Below are 25986 nucleotides of genomic sequence, written 5' to 3' on the forward strand. Positions count from 1 at the left end.
CTAGACTTTAGATTAATTCGCTTCTTTCCGGCACTGGAATTGGCGGGCTTTTTCAAAATCAAAAAAAATTCAAACATGTCGACAGGCCGACAATGTCAACCAATGATGTGCTTACTTTCTAATCTGTGGCTCTGTGATTGGTTACGAAATGGGATTGTGGAGCGGACCCCCAATCAGAAGTAAGGTCGGGTTAGAGCGGTCTCAAACTGCGGTAATTTCAGGTCCCCGAATGACTGAACTGAAATTTCACAATTTCACAAACCCTGTCAGTATCAGGGCCGGACACCACCGTCTGGCTGCAAATTCACAAGTTGGACTCTTTTCAGTAACCCACTCAACGGCTTATGTCCGACCAGCCAACTAATTATTAAATTATAATCATTACAGTAAAACTGCACAATGGAGAAATGTGTAGACGCGATGTGGCTTTACACGGAGAGGGAATGTTCCGTCTGAGGAAATAACTCTCCATAAACCTGGTGCAACCGAAAGCGAAATTCAAACATTACAGAACACATCACATATCTGTTAATAATATTTCTGACCACAATCTATTTTTGAGAACAATCTACACCATCTCCCGTTCCCAGGTCACTGCTCTCTGTGAGGCTGTGGGTGGCTCTTAAAAGAGCCTTTGTGTTGAGTTTGGTTGAAAGGGTCGAGTTGTTCAGCCGCCGAATCCATAGAGAGTGCGGCCCTGCCGTTTCAGAGCGTACACCACATCCATGGCAGTGACCGTCTTGCGCTTGGCGTGCTCAGTGTAGGTGACCGCATCCCTGATCACATTCTCCAGGAAAACCTTCAGCACCCCACGGGTCTCCTCGTAGATCAGACCCGAGATTCGCTTGACACCGCCACGGCGAGCCAGGCGGCGGATGGCTGGTTTGGTGATGCCCTGGATGTTGTCACGGAGTACTTTACGGTGGCGCTTGGCTCCGCCTTTGCCGAGTCCTTTGCCTCCTTTACCTCGTCCAGTCATGATGATTCTTCAGTCAAACTTCTGCTGAATGAGAAACAAACTGTTTGTGGCTGCTCTTATATACAGCCGACTCCGACCTGACTGAGAAAGCGCAGAGTAAGAGAGGCGGGGAGGGGAGGAGACAGAGTGAGAGATTAAACAGAGAGAGCGGGAGGGGAGGAGACATCCTGCTGTCAGCTCCCGGCCCCCCCAGCCTCTCTGTGTTTCTCTCTCCTCATTAACTCTCCGATTCCAATTAAACTCGGGCACTCCACATTCCCAGACTGGCCTCTTTCTGTCTCGAAGAACGGGATGTCTGCTGCCGAGAAAGTTTCATCAGAAGTAAAGGCAGCAATTTCGATTTACAGCCGTTTCATTGCTGCACTGATCGCGCTCTCTCACCCCATCGCCGACATGTTCTCTGTTTTTCGGCTGAAATTTGAAATCAAATAAAGCTTCACGTTTAATTCCCACTGCAAGGCTGAGCAGGGGGGCAGGGCGATCCTATGACAGGGAAATCTTTGAATTTTACACAAGATTGCCTCTGAAATCCGGCGATGAGGGCGGACACACAAACACAGTGACATTAGTCTAACCCGCCCGTCCCTTTAACACACTCTCGCTGACACAATGTTCACTCTGCTCATTCACAGCACAATCTGTTCCCAGATTTACAGTTCACAGGACAGGTTTTCCTCTCCGCTCGGCCTGTGCTGTCGATTCTCGGGGTTCGTTGGAGTTTCCCAGCTCAGTCAGTGTTAAACACTCTGAGGCCGGCGCTCCTCACAGTGTCTGTTCCCCAGATTCAGGGGCAGGAGCCAATCACAGCTGTGGCTGTGTTCACTACTATCTGGTTTGAAGGTACTATATTGTTTGCAGGCAGAAATATGTTTGATTTATATGAAAATAGAAATGATGATCTCACTGCCCCTCTAGCCTCTCTCTCTCCTCCTCCGAAACTGAGGAACTGAACAGAGCAACTGGTGTCTGATGCATTCCATTCTCAACACCCGGAGACAGCAATGAGAGAGAGAGAGAGAGATGGTGTCAGTCTTAATGTTCGTACTCTGATACAGGCGGCCCAGGCACTCTCTGTTAGAAAGGTTTAGGGGCAGGAACGTGTCACAGTTTGTCTGTGTGTATCCTAGCCTGCTTTTAGAATATAGTATTATTCACAGAAATAGTGAGACATTCTGTTTACCACACATGGCTTAAACTCGGATTCAATAGACCGAAAACTGAGAGGTTCAGCATCGATCCAGATATAACTGGCAGGGCTGGGGGATTTGCTGACTGGGGATTGATCTTGTGCACAAGTCACAGAGACAGACACATGGGGTGACAGACTCACCGGCCCGGGATCTTGTCTGGGTGTCCTTGTGCACCAGTCGCTGAAGGTAAGCATGCAGGTGCAGCAGGCCGTTAAGAAGGCAAATGGTATGTTGGCCTTCATAGCGAGAGGGTTTGAGTACAGGAACAAGGATATCTTGCTGCAGTTGTACAGGGCCTTGGTGAGACCACATCTTGAGTATTGTGTGCAGTTTTGGTCGCCTTATCTGAGGGAGGATGTACTTGCCATGGAAGGAGTTCAGCGAAGATTCACCAGACTGTTACCTGGGATGGCAGGAATGATGTAGGAGGAGAGATTGGATCAATTGGGCTTGTACTCGTTGGAGTTTAGAAGAATGAGAGGGGAGCTCATTGAAACTTATATAATTCTGACAGGACTGGACAGACTAGATGCAGGAAGGAAGTTCCCGATGGTCGGGCAGTCCAGAATCAGGTGTCAGAGTCTAAGGATAAGGGGTAGGCATTTTAGGACAGAAATGAGGAGAAATTTCTTCACCCAGAGAGTGGTGAACCTGTGGAATTCTCTACCACAGAAGGCAGTAGAGGCCAATACATTAAATATATGCAAGAAGGATTTGTATATATGATATACCTATCAATTCCTCCAATAAAAAGCGAAGAGTTACGAAGGTGACTAAAGGTTTTTATTGACTAAATAACAGAGCCCACTCTCGTGGGTGATCCGATCCAAGCAGGAGGAACACCAGCCAGTCGCTCACCTTTATACCTGGCCTGGTGGGTGGAGCCAAGGCGGAGTCGGCAGTGGTCATCCCAGGTATAGCAGTGTGGCAAGAGGCGACCTCGTACCGTGATGCAATAGTGGTCAGTGATACAGTTATAACGAACAGTGGCGAACAGTGCTAACTACTAACAGTGATACGATAGTGAACGTGGTTTACCACATTCACCCCTTGTTTAGAATTAAGTCCGGCGGGGTGAAGTGTACAACCAATTCTGGTAGGTCAGTCTGTCCGGAGGCTTCGTAAGCCTCTCCGATCGCCGCAGCGGTGGTGTTGCCTTATCCGGTGCTGGTGCCTTATCCGGTGTTGATGCTGGTGTTTGCGTGGTCGGCGAGGGCTCGTGGGGTTCCGGCATGTCGTCTACCTGGGCTGAGGTTGGGGGGGGGGGTGGTGGCAGTGTTTCCGGATCGGCTGAGGGTGCGAGGTCTCGTAGGGAGACAGTGTCCTCCCGCCCGTCTGGGTACGCCACATAGGCGTACTGGGGGTTGGCGTGCAGGAGGTTCACCCTCTCGACCAGGGGGTCCGTTTTATGGGCCCTCACGTGTTTCCGCAGCCAGACCGGCCCCGGGGCGGTCAGCCAGGTTGGTAGAGTGGTTCCCGTAGTCGACTTCCTGGGGAAAACGAACATTCGTTCATGGGGGGTGGTGTTAGTGGCCGTGCAAAGTAATGACCGGATGGAGTGCAGCACTGTCGGGAGGACTTCTTGCCAGCGGGAGGTTGGGAGGCCCTTAGACTTTAAGGCTAAGAGGACGGCCTTCCATACCGTCGCGTTCTCTCTTTCCACCTGACCGTTACCTATGGGGTTGTAGCTGGTGGTCCTGCTTGCTGCAATACCTCTCTCTAGGAGGAATTGCCGGAGTTCCTCGCTCATGAAGGAGGAGCCCCGGTCGCTGTGTATATAGTTCGGGAACCCGAACAAGGCGAAGAGGGCATTCAGGCACTTAATGACCGTGCTACTGGTCATGTCGGGGCAGGGGAAGGCAAAGGGGAAACGGGAGTACTCATCAACGATGTTGAGGAAGTACACATTACGGTCAGGGGACGGGAGGGGCCCCTTAAAGTCGATGCTCAGGCGCTCGAAGGGGCGGGTGGCCTTGATCAGGCTTGCTCGGTCCGGCCTATAGAAGTGCGGTTTGCACTCCGCACAGGTCTGGCAGTTCCTGGTCATGGTCCTGACCTCCTCGATGGAGTAGGTCAGGTTGCGGGCCTTAATGAAATAGTAGAGTCTGGTGACTCCGGGGTGGCAGAGCTGGTCGTGGAGGGTCTGAAGCCTATCGATATGCGCGCTGGCGCATGTCATTCGTGAAAGGGCATCAGGGGATTCGTTCAGCTTCCCTGGCCGGTACAAGATCTCATAATCGTAGGTGGAGAGCTCGATTCTCCATCTCAAAATCTTGTCATTCTTGATTTTGCCCTTCAGCTTGTTATTAAACATGAAAGCCACCGAACGCTGGTCGGTGAGGAGGGTAAATCGTTTGCCTGCCAGGTAGTGCCTCCAGCGCCGTACTGCCTCCACGATCGCCTGGGCCTCTTTCTCGACCGACGAATGTCGGATCTCGGGGCCCTGTAGGGTCCTTGAGAAGAAGGCCACTGGCCTCCCCTCCTGGTTTAGGGTGGCGGCTAAGGCAAAGTCGGATGCGTCGCTCTCCACCTGGAAGGGGATGGACTCGTCCACTGCGTGCATCGTGGCCTTGGCTATGTCTCCCTTAATGAGGGAGAAGGCCGCGCATGCCTCCTCCGTGAGGGGGAAGGAAGTGGCTTTCAGGAGGGGTCTGGCTTTGTCCGCGTAATTGGGTACCCATTGGGCATAGTAGGCGAAAAGCCCCAGGGTTCTCCTAAGTGCTTTAGGGCAGTGGGGGAGGGGTAGCTCCATGAGGGGGCGCATTCTTTCTGGGTCGGGGCCGATGATTCCGTTCTCCACTACGCAGCCGAGGATGGCAAGGCGCGTGGTGTTAAACACGCATTTCTCCTTATTGTAGGTGAGGTTCAGCCGTTGGGCCGTACGGAGGAATTTCTCCAGATTCGCGTCATGTTCCTGCCGGTCGCGGCCGCAGATAGTGACGTTATCTAGGTAGGGGAATGTAGCCTGCAGTTCGTTCTGGTCAACCATCTGGTCCATCTCCCTTTGGAAGACCGAGACCCCATTAGTGACACCGAAGGGGACCCTAAGGAAGTGGTATAGGCGCCCATTCGCCTCGAAGGCGGTATACTGGCGGTCCTCAGGGTGGATAGGGAGTTGGTGGTAGGCCGACTTCAGGTCGATGGTCGAGAATACTTTATACTGTGCAATCTGATTGACCATGTTAGATTTGCGGGGGAGGGGGTATGCGTCCTGCTGGGTATATCTGTTTATGGTCTGGCTGTAGTCGATGACCAGGCGGTTTTTATCGCCGGTCTTTACTACGACCTGGGCACGCCAGGGGCTGCTGCTCCCCTCGATAATGCCCTCTTTCAGGAGGCGCCGCACCTCAGAGCTAATGAAGGCTCTGTCCCCGGCGCTATACCGCCTGCTCTTGGTAGCGACGGGTTTGCAGTCAGGGGTAATGTTTGCAAACAGAGAGGGTGGCGGGACCTTGAGGGTGGAGAGGCTGCAGGTGTTACGCGGTGGGCGGTTTAACGTTTGCTGGTTGTTGACTGTGAGTGGGGGGAGGGGTCCACCGTATGCTAGGGTTACGCTTTGGAGGTGGGATTGGAATCCAGCCCTAGTAGGACGGCAGCGCAGAGATGGGGGAGGACGAGGAGTTTAAAGTTTTTATACTCCGTGCCCTTAACCGACAGGGTCACGACACAATAGCCGCTGATGTCCGTGGCGTGGGACCTCGATGCCATCGAGATTCGGCTGCGCATTGGTAGGACAGAGAGGGAGTAGTGGCTCACCGTGTCTGGGTGGATGAAGCTCTCCGTGCTTCCGCTGTCGAACAGGCAGGTCGTGGCGTGGCCGTTCACTTTGATGTCCATCATTGACTTGGACAGATGGTGCGGGCGGGCTTGGTCCAGGGTGACGGAAGCTAGTGTGTAGCTGAACGAGTCGTTGTCATCTGCGGGCGAGGCGGTCGGGCGTGGTGAGTAAAATGGCGTCTCCCACGAGGTAGGGCAAAATGACGGAGAAGATGGCTGCCCCCGTAGCTCACATGAGGCACTATTGGGGTCGGTTGCCTTAATCAAAGATGGCCGCCCCCATGACTCATGTGTGGGGATGCTGGCCTCAGTTGCCCTAAACAAAGATGGCCGCCCCCATAGTTCGCATGCGGCACTGCTGGCCTCTGAGGATCCGCTCCTGCGGGCCTTGGAGAAGTGGCCTTTCTTCAGGCAGGTTTTGCATATGGAGTTCTTGGCTGGGCAGCGCGACCTCGGGTGCTTCTCCTGGCCACAAAAAAAACAGCCGGCGGCCCGATCGCGGATGCCCGATGTCGGGGCCGGTGCCGGGGGTGGCGGGGCCGGTCAGGTCCGGGACGCCGACGCAGAGGTAGGTCCCGGGGGCGGCGCTGGGAAGGGTGCTGTGGTAGGGGTCGGGCCCGAGTCCCAGGGTCGCGAGCAGTACCTGGTGAATGCTTCCTGATCTTGGTGGGCCACTTCCAGGGAGATAGCGAGGGCTTCAGCTTTTTCCATGCTGAGGTCTTTAGCTTCCAGCAGTCTTTGCCGTGAGTACTCGGACCGTAGGCCTTTCAGGAATGCGTCGCGGATATTATCTTCAGTATTTTCGGCTGCCGACACCAATTTAAAGTCAGAGTTCCTGGCGAGTGCATATAGCGCCTGTGAGAATTCAGCTACTGATTCTCCTGGCTGTTGCGGCCGTGATCTTAGGAGGTGCCTAGCGTACATGTAGTTTACCGGGGTCCAGTACTTCTGTTTCAGCAGGTTGATGGCGGTCTCGTAGGTAGTCATGTCCTCGATGAGAGTGTATACTCTCGGGCTCAGTTGTGCCTGCAGGACACTTAGTTTGGATGCCTGAGGGACGCTGGATTCTCTCAGGTATGATTCGAAGCAGACCAGCCAGTGTTTAAAGTCTGCGGCTGAGTTTGCTGCTCGTGGGTTCAGGTCCAGGTACGGCAGTCTGAGGGCTCGCAGCCAAGCTGGCTGGTGTGGCTGTGCTCCTGGGAGCTGCGCTGGTGGCTCCTCCGCCGGTTGTGACTCGTTGTCGGACATCATTAAATTTAGTCAATAAAATTGATATACCTATCAATTCCTCCAATAAAAGGCGAAGAGTTACGAAGGTGACTAAAGGTTTTTATTGACTAAATAACAGAGCCCACTCTTGTGGGTGATCCGATCCAAGCAGGAGGAATACCAGCCAGTCGCTCACCTTTATACCTGGCCTGGTGGGTGGAGCCAAGGCGGAGTCGGCAGTGGTCATCCCAGGTATAGCAGTGTGGCAAGAGGCAACCTCGTACCGTGATACAATAGTGGTCAGTGATACAGTTATAACGAACAGTGGTGAACAGTGCTAACTACTAACAGTGATACGATAGTGAACGTGGTTTACCACAATATATTTCTTAAGGATCAAGGGGTATGGGGAGAAAGCAGGGACTGGGTACTGAACTTCGATGATCAGCCATAATCGCATTGAAGGGCGGAGCAGGCTCGAGGGACCGAATGGCCTACTCTTGCTCCTACCTTCTATGTTTCTATGTCTGGCATCTGTTGCCTACACACCAAACAGAGACAGGCAGAGACTGATTAAACTCCCCACTTGTAGTGTATGTGCTTTAAGTCAGAACTACTTTTTACACCTCCTGTATAATGTAGTACCGGCAGTAATCACACTGGTATATAAGCTGTGCGCATGCCTCTGTACCCCAGTCTAGAAATGACCCTCCTCCAGTAAAGACCTATTTTTTTTTAATGTACAGCATCTGTGTAATTATTTATCCACTGAACCACGGATGTAACAGTGGTGACGAGTGTTCATGCGAATCTACCTGCAACATAAAAAAAAATAGTTGAGTCCAGGAACATGGGCGTCGACCGCAAGCAACCGCCCAGCAGGCAGGCAGAGATCCAACTTCGCTGGGGAGGCTGTGGTTCCCCAGCCACAACGAGCAGTAAGAGACCAACGACAGGTGCAGAGCAGACCCTTCCCGAGCAGCGGCGGCTGGAGCCGACCGATGGCAGAGAGAGAGAGCCGGGCAGCGTCGACGGGGTACGAAAGAGGGTGAAGAGAGCAGGGCGCAGCCGGGGATTGATCACCGAGTGGCGTCGAGGAAAAATACTGCAAACCGGAGAGAGAGAGAGAGGGTAAGAAACAGCCGGGTTCTAGACTGAGCAGCGTCGACAAATATCAAGAGAAGAATGCGCAGAGCAGAGCCAGGGATCACGGGCTGATCAGGGTCTGCGGGGCGAAGCAAGGGGAGACACGGAGAAGCATGGAGAGCGCGGGATGTGCCATTGAGCTGTAGAGAAGCAGGGAGAGCGCAGGAGGAGCCACTGAGAAGAAGGAAGAGCGCGGGAGACGCCATTTTGTGAAGCCGCAGCGGAGAAGACGGGCGAGCACAGGAATGAAGGAAAGCACGGGAGACGCCATTTTTGCCAGCGGAGAAGAAGGGGAAGCACGGGAGGCACCATTGGGGATAGTTAACGCACAGCCAAGGATGCCGAAGAGTGGCAGTATCTCTACATTCGATAATGAAGTCGAAGATTGGGAGACATATGTGGAACGTATTGAGGTGTACTGCAGGGCGAATGAAGTGCCAGGTGCTAATAAAGCATTGTTCTGTTAAATTCCATGCGTACAAAAACTTATGGGTTACTGCGAAATCTAATAACCCCAGAAAAGCCGGTAAACAAGAATTTTGAAAGCATAGTAGAAATCCTACAGGACCACTTAAACCCCACACCGCTGCTGATAGCAGAACAATTTAAGTTGCATAAAAGGAACCAACACAAAGGCGAAAGCAATGCTGAGTACCTAACGGAACTGCGCAAGCTATTGAAATACTGCCAGTTTGGAGCGGGACTAGCAGACACGTTAAGGGACAAGTTTTTGTGTGGGCTACAAAGTGAAGGAACCCAGAAATGGCTTCTATCAGAAAAGGACCTTACGCTGGACAAAGCTTTCAATATGGCAGTATCACACGAAGCAGCCACAAGGGGCACTGCAGAGGTACAACGGAGACCGCAAGAATATGGCACCAATTAAATGACCTATGGAACAGGGAAGTGCTATCGCTGTGGCAGAACAACACATGACCAGAAAGATTGTTGGTTCAAGGACCAAGTGTGCAGACAGTGTGGGAAAGCAGGACACATAGCAAGAGTCTGCAGGTCTGGGAAGAAACCCAACAGTAAGAAATCTCCACAGGAGAAGTACAAAAAGTTACACCAGGTGATGGACAGTGGTTCAGATGAACAGAAAAGTGACACAGACTCCGGAAGCAAGGAGCTGGTTTGTCTGAAACTACATAATGTAACTGAAATGGAGGATCACCAGACTATCTGGGTTACACTCAAGATAGATGGAGTCCAAGTGGAAATGGAATTGGACACAGGGTCAGCTCTAACAGTCATAAATCAAAGAGACTACAAGCAGCTATTTTCACACATACCCTTGAAAGCTACAGAGATTGTCTTGAAGACATATACGGGGCAAAAAGTCTACCCCAAAGGAAAAATAAGGGTGAAAGTGACATATAAATGTCAGGAAATATTTGAAATGGTTATATATGTATTGCCAAATGGAGGACCACCACTGCTAGGACGTGAATGGATCCGGAAGCTACATTTAGATTGGCATTCCATACATGCACTGAAGGTGGAGGCCAAAAAGGATGACGATGTCACATCTGGACAACTGTCAAAAATGCTAACCGACGCAAAATAAGTTTTCCAGGAGCGACTAGGAACACTAAAAGGAATAACAGCAACAATTAAAAAAGAGGATAATGCAAGTCCAAAGTTTCTGAAGGCCAGACCAGTGCCTTATGCGATCAGACCAGCGGTTGAAGCAGAGCTGGAAGTGTTGAAACGTTCAGCAGTACTGTCCAAAGTGGACTGGAGCGAGTGGGCTACACCCATCGTTCCTGTAATGAAGAGGTCGTTGAGTAATGTGCCTGGGGGACCAAAGAATGTCCGCATCTGTGGGGATTTTAAGGTGACAGTGAACCCAGTCCTTCACACGGTGCAATATCTGCTTCCACGAATTGAGGATATTTTCGCCTCGCTATCTGGTGGTAAACGCTTCACCAAAATTGATCTAGCCCAGGTGTACTTGCAAATGGAGGTAGAAGAAGCTGCGAAACATTACCTTATGATCAACACCCATAAAGGTCTCTATCAATACAACCGGCTGGTGTTTGGAGTAGCCTCGGCTCCGGCTATCTGGCAAAGGGCGAAGGATCAGGTCCTGCAAGGGATTCCAGGGACCCAGTGTTATTTGGACGACATCTTGGTCACGGGCGAAAATGACGGTGATCACCTTGCTAACTTGGAGAAGGTGCTCGCCAGATTAAAGGAATATGGGCTACGAGCTAATCGCCACAAGTGCGAGTTTTTCCAGAAACAGATCTCGTATTGTGCCCACGTCATCGATGAAGAGGGGTTACATAAGTCCCCTGACCAGATTGAGGCAGTAGTCAAGGCTCCAGCACTGGAAAATGTGTCACAACTGAAGTCGTTCCTCGGGCTGGTAAACTATTACCACAAGTTCTTACCAAATTTGTCTGCAGTATTACACCCACTGAACATCCTACTGCAAACAGGGGTACCATGGAAGTGGAATGACGAACGTAGACGAGCTTTCTAGAAGTGTAAAGGATTGATCACATCAAAAGAGGTGCTGGCCCATTTCAACCCAGCACTACCAATTCGTTCAGCATGTGATGCATCCCCCTACGGCATTGGAGCGGTGCTGTCGCACAAATTCCCAGATGGGTTGGAAAGGCCAGTAGCATTTGCGTCTCGGTCACTAACCTCAGCCGAGCGCAACTACGCCCAGATTGACAGGGAGGCCCTCAGCCTAATATGGGGAGTAAAAAAATTCAACCATTATCTGCATCGGCAGAAGTTCACCTAGCTGACTGACCACCAAACACTTGTCTCCATCTTTAATCCTAAGAAGGGCGTGCCAGTAATGACTTCACAGCGGTTACAAAGATGGTCCCTGTTTCTAGGGGCGAATCAATATGAAATAGAATATAAAGGCACGAAACAGCATGGGAACGCTGATGGGCTATCGCGCCTGCCACTGCCTATGGTGGAGGAAGCACCAGCAGTGGACCCGATCGAGATATTTTATTCGTCGATAATTGAATGATTGCCAGCAAGAAATGCGGATATAGAGAAGGTGACCAGCAATGATCCGACGCTGTCACGGGTATATGAATTGACGGTGAGGGGATGGCCAACACTTGGTGACTCACTATTGCCAGCATTCTCATCCAGAAGAGAACAGCTGTCAGTATGCCAGGGGACAGTGATTTTTGGATCCAGAGAGGTGATTCCACCCAAGTTAAGGGAGAGGGTGTTAAAGGAGCTACATGAAGGTCATCTGGGGGGAGTGAAAATGAAAAGCCTTGCTAGGGCTTATGTGCAGTGGCCAGGAATCGATCAGCAAATCGAAGACCTAACTAAGAGCTGCTTAGGATGCCAAAAGGTCCAAAATGCACCACCACATGCCCCTCTACACCCATGGGAGTGGCCCTCCTCTCCATGGCAACGGGTGCACATTGATTTCGCTGGTCCATTCATGGACTCAATGTTCTTAATAGCAGTGGATGCTCATTCAAAGTGGCCTGAGGTGATAAAGATGTCTTCAACCACTACAGAGAAAACGATTGCAGTCCTACGGACCATATTTGCCAGAAACGGTTTGCCAGAGCAGATCTGCTCTCATAATGGACCACAGTTTGTGTCCGACGAGTTCCAAAAATTCATGAAAAGGAATGGGGTAAGGCATTACACATCCGCCCCGTATCATCCAGTCACCAATGGATTGGCTGAGAGGTTCGTACAAACCTTTAAGAAGGCGATAAAGGCCATGTGCGATGAGGAAATTCCACTACAGCATAAGATGGACAATTTCTTATCAGCCTACCGAAACGCGATGCATGCAGTTACCAACCAGACCCCAGCCATGATGTTCTTTAATCGAAGGTTGTGATCTCGTCTGGACTTGCTCAGACCAAATGTGCGAAGAAATGTTGACGACAAACAAATCCAGCACATCAACGAGAAGCCGACAATAAGCTTCAATCTAGGGCAGCCAGTCTTGGCCCATGACTATCGAACAGAGAAGTGGCAACCCGGAATGATATGTACAAGGTAGCGGCCATTAATGTACACAGTGGATGTCGGGGAGAACATTGTGAGAAGTCACGTCGATCAGATCTTAGCGTCCCAGGAAGGCGTCAACCCCATGTCTCGAGTACCTGGGGATGAACCCGACATACTTCAGACCCAGTAGCAGTGGAACCCGATGAACTACCCGTTGAAAGGGGTCAGAATCACCTCTGCACCAAGAACAAGAACCTCCGGAAAGGCACTATCCTGAAAGGGTCAGGAAGCCGCACCAAAGACTGAATCTATAAATGGACTTTTGTTATTGAATGTACATGTAAAAATGTAATTGTTATTTGAATATTAAGGGGGTATTATTAATATAAAAAGGGAGGAATTGTCGTGTATGTGCTTTAAGTCAGAACTACTATTACAGCTCCTGTATACTGTATTACCGGCAGTAACCACACTGGTATATAAGCTGTGCGCATGCCTCTGTACCCCAGTCTAGAGATGACCCTCCTCCAGTAAAGACCTGTGATTTGTTTATGTACAGCATCCGTGTAATTATTTATCCACTGAACCACGGATCGAACACCACTCACCAGCAGTTCAGTGTCTGAGATTGACAGAGCCTGTTCCTCTCCATTGTTCCATACAGTATTGGGGGAACAAATCGCGCTAAGGGACAGGATTCGCGTCGCTCTCACACTCACCGGCTGCAACTGACGTGTGTCCAGAGTCACTTCCTACTCTCCTAATATCTCCTTATCTGTCTCGGTGTCAATGTTTCTTTGATAACGCTCCTGTGAAGCTGATTGGGACGATATATTGCGTTAAAGGCGCTATATAGATTTAAGTTGTTGTTGTTGTTGCTTTATTTAATTTGAGGTTGAGGAAGACAGGTCTGAGCATGCGTGATAAACACTTGCCTGCTCCTCCCCCTCTCCACACAGTGTTTAAAGTGACAGGAAGTGTCCTGCGAGCTCCCCTCCCCCAGCTCTGCCAGCAGGGGGCGTTTCCTCTGTGCTCGGCTGATGATCGCTGAACACATCAGGGAGCGGAGATATCACGGGCCCGAGTAAGGGAGCAAACAGCAACCTCCTCACAGCAGCACATCGCATTGGGACTGTGTCCACAGATGGGCTTTGAGTCGGGGTAAGTTTAGCGGCAACCGGGGGCTCTTTGTAAGAGACAGATTGGAGCGGGAACCAGTTCCGGAACATGGAGAGAGTAGGGGGAAGGGTGAGGCCTTTCTCGGGCTCTGTGTACAGTGTAAGGTAACAGAGAAAGTACATCACCTCGCTCTTTCAAATCATTGCTGCTTTCTTCCCCCAAATCAGGAGTGAATGTTCCTGAATCATTTGCAATCTCACCATGTCTGTTGTTCTAGGACAGGGAACAGTGGAAACACAGCCTGACTGTGAGGATGTGAGGAGTTTCACAAAGTGCATCTATTGCAGGCACCAGGTGAGAAGTGTGAAAGAATACATTTCAATGATCGGTTATTTTGTTTCGGTGCGCTGTGTTCTCCAGAAAGGTGTTGCTGGTGATCGAAAGATACATTGTCGCTCCGGCAAATACATATGGATACACTCTGTCAAATTCATATGGATACGGGTTCTGTGGCAGTCTTTTATCTACACAGGCCCTCAACTCGGTTTCAATAGACTGAAAACAATTATTTGTACAGACCAGGTACCTCTGACTATCTTGCAGGAAGCGATCCAGAATTTTATATATAGTCACTTGGGACTGGGAGATATAAACCTGGACTGTGCCAATCGGATGGTCCCATTCATGGTCCAGAGCTGGGTTTGGGTTGTGCCTGGATGCTGATAATTATTATAGAACCGTCCTACACACCTGGCGTGGAGAATCTGCGTGCCGCTGTACTGCAGTGAGGTCAGACAATGTTTGTATCGCGATTTCCCCTCTGAAGATACATTACTTCATTATAAACAAACACATTAATATAACTTTATTTTTATATTCTAGCGACACCAATCCATATATTATAACTTATATTGTTCTTGTATTAATCTCATAGCAAACTACTACAACGAGCCAAAATAAGTGTGATCTTTCCTCCATCCGGAACACAAGGGACAGTCAGAAAGCTCCTTCTCACACACAGAACACAGAGACACAGAACTGCCCTCAATCCTATTATCACAGGCAGCAGAAGCAATCAGTCCCACAGTGATCCGAATTCCCAGAGATACATTATGAATCTCACAGTCACTTGCAGCAGTAGAATAAGATGTTGTTTCAAAGTCCAAACATATCGCTCTGACAGGCAGATATATTTTCACTCCTTTACTCACACACACGAACAGATAGACACTGATACGGTGTCAATCCACACTGCTGGCTGTACACAGACTATCAAACCCAACAGCCAACAGACAAGACCAGACAATCAGAGGTAATGGACTGAACCAAACCTCCTCCTGAGACAGTCACAGATAAAATCAAACTAGCATTGGCCTACATAAGGTGGAGAAGGAATGGAGTCCAAAAGTCACACAGAGCAAGAATAGTCCAGTACACGAGACTGCCAATTACATAACGAATCTCCCACTCACTCACATTACCAGTGTAACAGATACATAATCAACACCACACTCGCAAACAGTAGCAGAAACTTACCAGATACAGAAATAATCTCACATTCACAAACATTACCAGAGACCGAGAGACAGAGAGAATAATAGATTGAGAAGAATCACATTCACTTACCGTACCTGAGACTGACATGACAGGTACAGGGTAAAATCAACACTGACACATCTGTAACTGAGATGTGAGTATGGACTTTACTCTGTATTTGTAGAGACTGACAGATATGGAAAAGCCCACACTCACATCGCAGAGACTGACAGGTGAAGCCGAAAACCCAACCAGCATACCAGAAACTGACAGGTACAACAGAAAACCCAATCTCTGAGCAGAAACTGACAGGTATAGAGTAAGACCCACTCTCATATATCAGAACAAGACCGGTATAGAATATAACCAGACTTCCATAACAGAAACTGACAGATACAGTGTAAGGCACATACTCACATACCAGAGACCGATGGATACAGAGTGAAACTCACATATCAGAGCCTGATAGATACAGAGTGAATATCACACATCAGAGGCTGATAGATGCAGACTCAAAACCCACATTCATAATCGAGAAACTGACAGATTATGAGTAAACCTTCTCTTCCATAGCAGACATTGACAGGAAGATAGGAAACCCCACTCTGATAAATCAGAAACTGACTGATATGGAATAAATTCACAAATTTGATGGTTTTGAGTAAAAGCCAAGTTCACATACAAGAGACCGAGAGATGCAGAGGAAAACCCACACTCACACACCATGGAGTGAAATAAAGATAGTTAAACTCAAACTCTAATTTCAGAATTTGAGAGTTACAGTGTGATAACCACACTACGATGTCACAAACTTACAGGCAGAGTGAAACAGACACTCACACATTAGACACTGAAAGGTACAACGCAACATCCACATTCACATACAAGATATTGACGGGTGCAGAGTAAAAGCCACTCTCACATATCAGAAACTGAGAGGAAGAGTAAAACCCAAACTCACATACCAGAGGCAGACAGATGCAAAATTAAACTTACATTCAAATGCCAGAGAGTGAATGATAAAGAGTAAACCACACACTCTCATATCAGAAATCAAGAGGTACAGAATAAAGCCTGTACTCACATACTAGACACTGACAGGTACAGAGAAACACCCACACTCACATATCAGTACCTGAGCGTTACAGCAGAAAAGCCACACTCACGTATCAGAAACTGACAAGTAGAGTAAAACCCACAGTATTATATCAGACACTGGCTGACTTAGATTAAATGAACTGTCACATAACAGAGAATCAGAAATCGAGGGTATAACCCACGCACACATACCAGAGCTTGAGAAGTACAGAGAAAAGCCTCTCTTCCATGCAAGAAAATAACAGGTACAAAATAAAAAACACACTTCCATACCAGAGGTGGACATGTAGACTGATACACACACTCTCACATCAAGACACTGACAGATACGAAGAAAAATGTTCACTCACTTACCAGAAAACAACAGGTACAGATTAAATCACACACTCACATTCCAGATACAGACAGGTACAGAGTTAAACCCACACTCACATAGTAGTAAATGACAGTGGCAGAGTAAAGCCACAAACAAATGTGCTGTACCTTTCTCTGATTCATTAAAAGGACAATATCCCGAATGGATAATTCGACGAAATTAATGGTGTGGTTTCCTCTTAAAAGAGCCGTTGCTTTGCTTAATGCTTTCTCAGGGCGTTGTGAAATTTATTTGCAATGGCCACCGGCATTGTCCCTTCCGACACGCCGTGCTGGCCAGCTCCCCGGGCAGCACCAGACTCACAGCGGTCTGGATGTGTGGACACAATCCGCACACTCCAAACTATTAGAGTTTGGTGCCATCTCCTGGCCGCCAGCTAGGAGTGCAACAATATAACCATTCATCAGTAACTATTTTGAATTGGAGAGAAATAATCTGAACACCTTGTTTATGTTCAGATTGAAATGATTGCAAAGTCTTTTACTCGTCCTGACTAAAGCTCCAAAGATCTATTGCGTGCGATCTGTAAATACAGAGGATTACATTTTAAAATTAGAGCGATGGTTGGAGAGTGGTGATTGTAGCTGCTCTTTTGAGCGAGTTGATTGGGGTTTGAATTCGCGACATCGCAACCAGGCTCCTGTTGATACATAAGAACATAAGAAATAGGAGCAGGAGTAGGCCAATCGGCCCCTCGAGCCTGCTCCGCCATTCAATAAGATCATGGCTGATCTGATCCTAACTGCCAATCCACTATCACAGAACCATCTCCTGAATCTAACAGAATTAGACACACGAAATAGGAGCAGGATCAGGCTACACGGCCCCTGGGCCTGCTCCACTGCCCACAGGGCCATGACCGATCTGAACCTAGACTCATGTCCAAATTCCTGCCCGCTCCCTGTAACCCTTAATTCCCTTTACTTCTAGGAAACTGTCTATTTCTGTTTTAAATTTATGTAATGATGTAGCTTCTACAGCTTTTTGGGGCAGCATATTCCATGGACCTACCACCCTCTGAGTGAAGTAGTTCCTCCTCATCTCAGTTTTGAAAGAGCAGCCCCTTATTCTAAGACTATGCCCCCTAGTTCTAGTTTCACCCATCATCGGGAACATCTTCCCCGCATCCACCCGATCCAACCCCTTCACAATCTTATATGTTTCAATTAGATCGCCTCTTATTCTTCTGAACTCCAATGAGTAGAGTCCCAATCTACTCAACCTCTCCTCATATGTCCATCCCCTCATCCCCGGGATTAACCGAGTGAACCTTCTTTGTACTGACTCGAGAGCAAGTATGTCCTTTCTTAAGTATGGACACCAAAACTGTATGCAGTATTCCAGGTGCGGTCTCACCAATACTTTGTACAACTGAAGCAATAGCTCCCTATTTTTATATTCTATCCCCCTAGCAATGAAAGCCAACATTCCATTGGCCTTCTTAATCATTTGCTGCACCTGCAGACTAACCTTTTGAGTTTCGTGCACCAGGACCCCCAGATCCCTTTGTACTTCAGTACTTTTCAGTTTCTAGCCATTAAGGTAATAACTTGCTCTACGATTTTTCCTGCCAAAGTGCATAACCTCACACTTTCCAGTATTGTATTCCATCTGCCAAATCTCTGCCCACTTACTTAGCCTGTCGATGTCCCCTTGCAGGTTTTTTATGTCCTCCTCACTCACTACTTTCCCTCCCATCTTAGTATCACCTGCAAACTTTGATATGTTTGCTACAGTTTAGGTCTCCCTATCGCAGTTTAATGCCTTCCAGCAAATGCCATTTCACTAAAATTTACAAAAATATATTATCGTCCATTTGCTTCTCCCATAAAAATGATTTTCAATTTATTTTTGTGGATTATTATTTTTTAACCTATAAAAGATTTAAAAATAATAAATGGGGTGAGGGCTCAATCCTAGCGATATAACAATTCACAGTGGCCATTTTTAATTGGAGGGAAAGTGCCTCAGCATAGTGCTGATGTTCTGATTTAAATGATTGCTGTGTCTCTCACTTGGCCCACTTAGGGGCCAAAGAAGTCCGTAAATATATTAATTAAGATGTGAGCGATGGTGGTACAGTGGTGAACATAGATGCCTTCTAAGCAGTTGACCTGGGTTCGATTCCCTGCCATCGCAGCCGAGATACTTTTAATACCCCTCGCAGGTCAGAACTGGCTTATGGAACGTTGCAGTAGGATTTTAAGAGAAAAAAAATGACCATTGCAACTGACAAAATACTTTGATCTTCCATGGAATTCCATGCGTCTCCCATAGAAATAAAAAGGAATTTTAAAACAACATTAAAAATGGGGATGAAAAAAGAGAGAAGATTTCAGGTCACAAACAGTGCTATGGATACTGCAGGGGAAGGTCATGTATCAGAGATTGACAGATACAGAACAAAACAAACACTCGCACGACAGAAACTGGCAGATACAGAGTAAAGCCCATACACAATTACGAGTAATTGACAGGTACAGGGTGAAAAGCTCTCTTCCATACCAGAAACTGACAGGTGCAATGAAAAGCCACCCACAATTTAGCAGAAACTGGCAGGTAAAGAGTAAGACTCACACTCACACATTTCAGAGATTGTTTCCCCTCACAGGAGAATCTAGAACTATGGGGCAAAGGCTCCGGAAAAATGGCTGGCCTTTTAAGACTCAGATAAGGAGGAATTTCTTCACTCAGCGGGTTGCGAATATTTGGAATTCGCTGCCCGAAAGAGCTGTGGATGCCCAGTCGTTGATTATGTTTAAGGCTGATATAGATTCTTGTACTGCGGAGGAATTAAGAGAGATCGGGAAAGGACAGGAAATCCGAGTTGAGTTCGAAGGTCAGCCATGATCTTATTGAATATCAGAGCAGGCTCAGGGGGCATAATGGCCAACCCCTGCTCGAAATTCAAATGAACTTAGAAAGTAAAACGAATACTCACGTATCATAACTATGTCTGGTACAGATAAAACTATACTAATATAGCAGAAAATGACGGGTATAGAGTAGAACCCACATTCACAAACCAAAGACTGAGAGACACAGAGTAAACACACACTCAGACACCGGGGATTGACAGTTAGAGAGAACCCCAGATGTAATTAGCAGAAATTGATTCGGTTGATATGCTAAGTGCCCAAAAATCAACATATCTCAATCTTGAATATACCCACCGACTGAGCATCCGCAGAACTCTGGGTTAGATATGAGAAGATTTATAACCCTCCAAGGGAATACATTTCTGCTCATCCCAGACCTATAAAATTGAACCAACACTACCATACACTTATACTCCAACCACTTGCAATAAGGGCAAATATAAAATTTAATTCCCAATTGATTGCTGTTTACTTTCTGTGATTCATGTAGAAGGACACACAAATCCCTCTGAATATGAACTTTTACTCGGCTTTCACCTTCAAAAAAATTACGTATTTTCAATCCTATAAAGTAAAACACACACACACATGCATGTTAATCTGAATGTCAGATTAATATAGAATAAAACCCACACTCAGCTACCAGAGACAGAACAACACACAATGAAACCCGCACTCACACACCAGAGACTGTCAGGGACAGAGAGAAAGCCACACACACATCGAATAAATTGAAAGGTACAGAATAAAGCCCACAGTCACATACCAGAGACATACAGATATAGAGTAAATATCACACTCACCTCCCAGAGATTGACTGATAGTGTGAAATCCACACTTAAATCCCAGAGACAGACAGATACAGAGTAAAACCCACACTCAATTCCCAGAGATTATTTATTGTGGGGGCTGCATGACCTATTCAGATTAACATGCATGTGCAGTTGTTGCTTTTAGAACATCGTAGGATCTGCTGTACAGGACCTGCTGCTTAAAGGGAACACTTGCTATAGAATAAAACCAACACACACATATCAGAGACTAACAGATACAGAGTAAAACACACACTCACATACCAGAGACTAACAGATACAGAGTAAAATCCACAGTCACATACCAGAGACTAACAGATACAGAGTAAAACCCAACTCACATGCAAGAGACTGTCAGATACAGCATAAAACCGACACTCACATACCAGAGACTAACAGATGGAGAGTAAAAGCCACACTCACTTACCAGAGACTAACAGATGCAGAGTAAAACACACACTCACATACCAGAGACTAAATACAGAGTAAAACCCACACTCACATACCAGAGACTAACAGATACAGTGTAAAACCTACACTCACATACCAGATAATAACATATACAGAGTAAAACCCACACTCACATACCGGAGACTAACAGATACAGTGTAAAACCTACACTCACATACCAGACAATAACAGATACAGAATAAAATCCATATTCACATACTAGAGCCTAACAGATACAGAGTAAAACACAAACCCACATACCAGAGACGAACAAATACAGAGTAAACCCCACACTCACATCCCAGAGACTAACAGATACAGTGTAAAACCCAAAGAGTAAAACCCACACTCACATACCAGTGACTAACAGATACAGAGTAAATCCTACATTCACATACCACAGACTAACAGATACAGAGTAAAACCCAGACTAACATACGAGAGACAGACTGATGCAGAACAAAATCAACACTCCCATAAAAGAGTGAGAGGTGCAGAATAAAACACACATTCACATACCAGAGACTGAGAGATGTCGATTCAAACCCACACTCACACCCCAGAAAATTACAGATGCAGAGTAAAACCCACACTCAGAACCCAGAAACTGACAAATGCAGAGTTAAACCCACACTCATACCACAAACTGACAGATAGAAACTAAACTCCACACTCCCAACCCAGAAATTGATAGGTACCAAATAACCACACACCCATATAAGATAAACTGACAGTTATAGCATAAAACCCACACACACGTTCCAGAGATTGCCAGATGTATAAGAAAACCCCATTCAAATACAACAAACTGACAGGTACAGAACAATGTTCCCTTTAATATTTTGGGTGTGCAGCCCCTTTAACTGGGTGTGCGGCCCATTCAAGTTTTGGCACATGCATGGTTTCTTCCACTGAAGAGCCGGTGAGCAGCCTGCGTGGGTTCCCCAGACATCCAGAACATTTGTATAGAGACTAACATAAATCATAGCAAAACCCACACTCACATCCCAGAAACAGACAAATGCTGAATAATATACACACTCACTTACAATAATCTAACAGATACAGCATAAAACCCACACTCACATTCCAGAGACTGACAAAATCAAGTGGAACCCACACTCACATCCCAGAAACAGACAGATAGAGTAAAATCCACACTCACATCCCAGATACTGATAGATTCTGAGTGAAACATGCACTTACATCCCAGAGACTGAAAGCTACAGAGTAAATCCCATACTCACATCCCAGAGACAGACAGATACAGAGTAAAACCCACACTCACATCCCAGCGACGGACAGATAGAGAAGAAAACATACACTCACAAACCTGAGACTGACAAATGCAGGGTAAAATCCATACTCACATCCCAGAAACTAGCAGATACTGAATAAAAACCACACTAACTTACAGAAAATGTGAGGAACAGAGGGAAACCCACACTTACATATCAGAAACCAGCAAGTACTGAATAAAATCACAATGACATACCAGGAACTGACAGGTACAGAGTAATTCCCACATTCACATGCCAGAAACTGACCGATATAGAGTGAAACAGACACTTAGATCCCAGATGCTGTCAGGGTGTGTAATAAAACCCAAATCAGAAACTGAAGAAAAAAACAACGCTCACATACCAGAGACTGACAGGAGCATGCCATAAGGCCATCGAGTTTGCTGCACCATTCACTAAGATCATTGCTGAACTGCTTAGGTTCCAGGCGGTGCTTCTGCCGAAGAAATTCAGGGCTGGGCCCAGCAAGAGCAAGTAAAGGGGAAAAGATTTAATCTAATAACATAAAGGCTCGTTTCAGAGCCACCCATTGTATCTGTGAAAGGGTTGCTTACTCTCACAGAAACTGACCTGTTGATCACAATTATCCCAGCTGTGTTTTAATATTAAATCCCTACAGTTGTTAAGCTGGAATTGTCCTGATTAGAAGTGACCCTCAGGCAATTTCGGTCATAGAACGGTCAATGTCTGTTAAACATTTATAAATCTAGATCGACATACACAGCAGTGAGTTTGCTGTTCAGATTATTGAATATATATATATCTATATATATAGGCAATATATTAATGAACCATCCTCGTAAGACAGGCCGTCAGTGACCATTTTTATTGAGAGCAGATTAGAAATAAATAAAGAACAGAGTATAAATAAGGGTGGGTTGTAATTCATGACAGCATTCAAGATTGTGAGATTGTGGTGAGCGCTAAATCTGATTGGATGTGTAAAGAGGCCAATCGGAGAGTTAAAGAACAAAGGATATTGACCATACTGCCAATAAACCAATCAGAATCGTTGCCTCCACTCATCCCTGATTAGCATAGCTCTGTGGGACGGACCGTGCGGCTGCCTATATCAGGCGAGCTGATAGCAGCGTTTCCTTATATCTTTGCTCTTTGAAAGAGAAAATGGTTGACGAGAAGAAATCAGCAGCTAAGAAAGGCGCCAAAAAAATCGTGAAGAAAGCGGCACCGAAGGGCGGCAAGAAGCGCAGAAAGTCGAGGAGGGAGAGTTACTCCATCTACATCTACAAAGTGATGAAGCAGGTTCACCCCGACACCGGCATCTCCTCCAAAGCCATGAGCATCATGAACTCGTTTGTGAACGATATTTTCGAGCGCATCGCGGGTGAGGCTTCCCGCCTGACCCATTACAACAAGCGGCACACCATCAGCTCCCGGGAGATCCAGACCGCCGTGCGCCTGCTGCTGCCCGGGGAGCTGGCCAAGCACGCCGTGTCGGAAGGGACAAAGGCGGTGACCAAATACACCAGCTCCAAGTAAAACTCCACGCTGTCCTGAAAGAAGAAACTCCAAACACAACGGCTCTTTTAAGAGCCACCCACAACCTCTCTGAAAGATCTACACATCGCATCTCCCTTTAGAATCAATTTACTGTAATTATTTCCTGAACAAGTGTGTTTGAGAACGTTTGAAGTTCCAGCTGTCAATTTAGTTTTGAATTTTCAGATAAGCAGTTTCACTGACCGGATCGACCTTAGCGTCGCCGTTGTATTTCCCGCTCAGTAAACGACAAACACGGTCCCTGATCGCTCTTTCCCTTTGTTCTCAGACCCGTTCACTTGCAGCTCCTTCCGACGAATTAAAAGCTTGTTTTTGAGATGAGACTCGGATTTCATTCACCTCAATCTCTGTAAAAACATTTTCATTTTTTTAAATGCCAATTGGCAGTCAATCGTTTTATTAACCCGAGAATTCCTGCAGTGTAATAACCCAGAATGGGGTTTCTTAGAGACCAGAACGCGGTCAGTTTGAACACTCTGTCCCTCTTCTCTTCTCACAGCAGGACTCCCAGATCTGGTTTCACTCCCGCAGCAGCGCCTGTGCAAAGGATCGATCGATAATCTGTGAATCCTCACTTTTACACAGATTGAGCTGGAATGTGTCCCGTTACAGAATCAATGCAAATTGAGGCCCGCCCGATACATTTGAAATTGAACCCGAAATTAATCCTAATTGTAACAGCCTAGAATTTGCAAGGGAGAGATGGAATAAGACAAAAGGAATAAAAAACTGTCCGGAAATCTTTGGCTAAAAGTGAATTTATTCAATTAATTCGCAGATTTTGGAAAATATTGGCGGGCTTTTTGAAATTAAAAAATGGTTGGCGATCTGACTGTTGAGGCAGTTATTTCCACACACTTTTCATTGGCGGGAAAAACAGACTGTGATTGGTCACCGGAAAACACCAATGAAATTCACCACAGAGCGACCAATCACAAGTAGGCTGTCTTCATTCCTCCAGAAGGTATAAGAGGGGCAGATGTGGGCGGAGACTTTCATTCTTTCTCTGAACGAGTGAATTGTGGAAATGTATGGAAGAGGAAAAACCGGCGGTAAAGCTCGGGCCAAGGCTAAGTCTCGCTCATCCAGGGCCGGACTGCAGTTCCCTGTGGGCCGGGTTCACAGGCTCCTCCGAAAGGGTAACTACGCTGAGCGTGTGGGTGCCGGAGCCCCGGTCTAAATGGCTGCTGTGCTCGAGTATCTGACCGCTGAAATCCTGGAGCTGGCCGGCAACGTGGCCGCGACAAGAAGACCCGCATCATCCCCAGACACCTGCAGCTGGCCATCCGCAACGACGAGGAGCTCAACAAGCTGCTGGGAAAGGTGACCATCGCTCAGGGCGGGGTGCTGCCTAATATCCAGGCGGTGCTGCTGCCCAAGAAAACCAGCACTGCCAACTCCAAAAGCAAGTAAACTGGACAAGATTCAATCTAATAACCCAAAGGCTCTTTTCAGAGCCATCGACTTCATCTGTGAAAGGGTTGCTTACTATTTAACCATTTTCAGTAAACTGTCGAACATGTGGAAATCTAGATCCGCAAACACTGCAGCGGGCTTGCTGTTAGCCAATATTCAGATCAGTGATTCAATATGGAGAAGGTCTGGCTTCAGCGAAATACAATACACACGGAACCGTAACGTGAGACCGTCACTCAGTGAACACGTTGTTGGGAGAGCCGAATATGAACCGATGTTTAGAACCGAGTATAAAGTGAGAGCGGGGTTGTTGGGCTTACCGTTCCTTATTGGGACAATAATCCCATAGGAATAAATATATACATCCGGACCCATACAAACATTTCCCCTTTTAATTGGCAGACAGGATCAAACCAGAATTACAGCTCTGGTTAATTTTTAAATATTCCAAATAGTAATTGAAGTTCCCACCTGTCCGCTGGTTTTAAAGGTTAGATTCAGACTTGAGGCACCTCGTTCTCTCTCTCGGATCTATCTGGTATGTCGAGTTGGATCAATTTACTATCAGAACCCCCGCTTATATTTTCCGACTCACACTGGGCGAGTTCATTAGTCTACCGGGCAGCTCACTCACATTTCAACCTAGAACATAAAATCACCGTCAGATATACAATGCCGAAGTTTATAGATGCCCAGTTAAGGTAACAGTACAAGACCTGCACGCTGTGTGCACAGTCCAGTTTCTCTTGCGCTGATCGGAGGTCTTTTCTTTGTTGATTTGGTGGCTCTTAAAAGAGCCGTTGTTGTATTTGGTGCTAAAGTCTAGAGCCGGGCAGGGTGAGTTTAGGCGCGCTCCCCGCGGATGCGGCGGGCCAGCTGGATGTCTTTGGGCATGATGGTGACTCGCTTGGCGTGGATGGCGCACAGGTTGGTGTCCTCAAAGAGCCCCACCAGGTAAGCCTCGCTGGCCTCCTGCAGGGCCATGACGGCCGAGCTCTGGAAGCGCAGGTCGGTCTTGAAGTCCTGAGCGATCTCCCGCACCAGGCGCTGGAAGGGCAGTTTGCGGATCAGCAGCTCGGTGGATTTCTGGTAGCGGCGGATCTCCCTCAGAGCCACAGTGCCGGGTCTGTAGCGATGGGGTTTCTTCACTCCGCCCGTGGCTGGAGCGCTCTTCCGGGCCGCTTTGGTCGCCAACTGTTTGCGAGGAGCTTTCCCTCCGG

General features: G+C 47.4%; 1 protein-coding gene and 1 pseudogene across 1 annotated transcript; one reads left to right on the forward strand and one right to left on the reverse strand.

Moving 5' to 3' along the window:
- Window positions 1-644: 644 nt before the first annotated feature.
- LOC147087947 (histone H4) lies at window positions 645-979 on the reverse strand. The gene has a single exon (XM_085977855.1). It carries the CDS (start codon window positions 977-979, stop codon window positions 668-670), a length of 312 nt encoding a protein of 103 aa, XP_085833981.1. The 3' UTR covers window positions 645-667.
- A 20039-nt stretch (window positions 980-21018) lies between these two features.
- On the forward strand, window positions 21019-23637 carry LOC147087948 (histone H2B pseudogene; annotated as a pseudogene).
- Window positions 23638-25986: the final 2349 nt, after the last annotated feature.

Source organism: Somniosus microcephalus, unplaced genomic scaffold, assembly GCF_052327205.1.
Source record: "Somniosus microcephalus isolate GS21.2 unplaced genomic scaffold, FLI_Smic_1.0 unresolved_chr5, whole genome shotgun sequence".
Lineage (NCBI taxonomy): Eukaryota > Metazoa > Chordata > Chondrichthyes > Squaliformes > Somniosidae > Somniosus > Somniosus microcephalus.

Excerpts from the sequence above, each read along its gene's own strand:
- LOC147087947 (XM_085977855.1), bottom strand. The coding sequence starts at position 979 with ATGACTGGACGAGGTAAAGGAGGCAAAGGACTCGGCAAAGGCGGAGCC.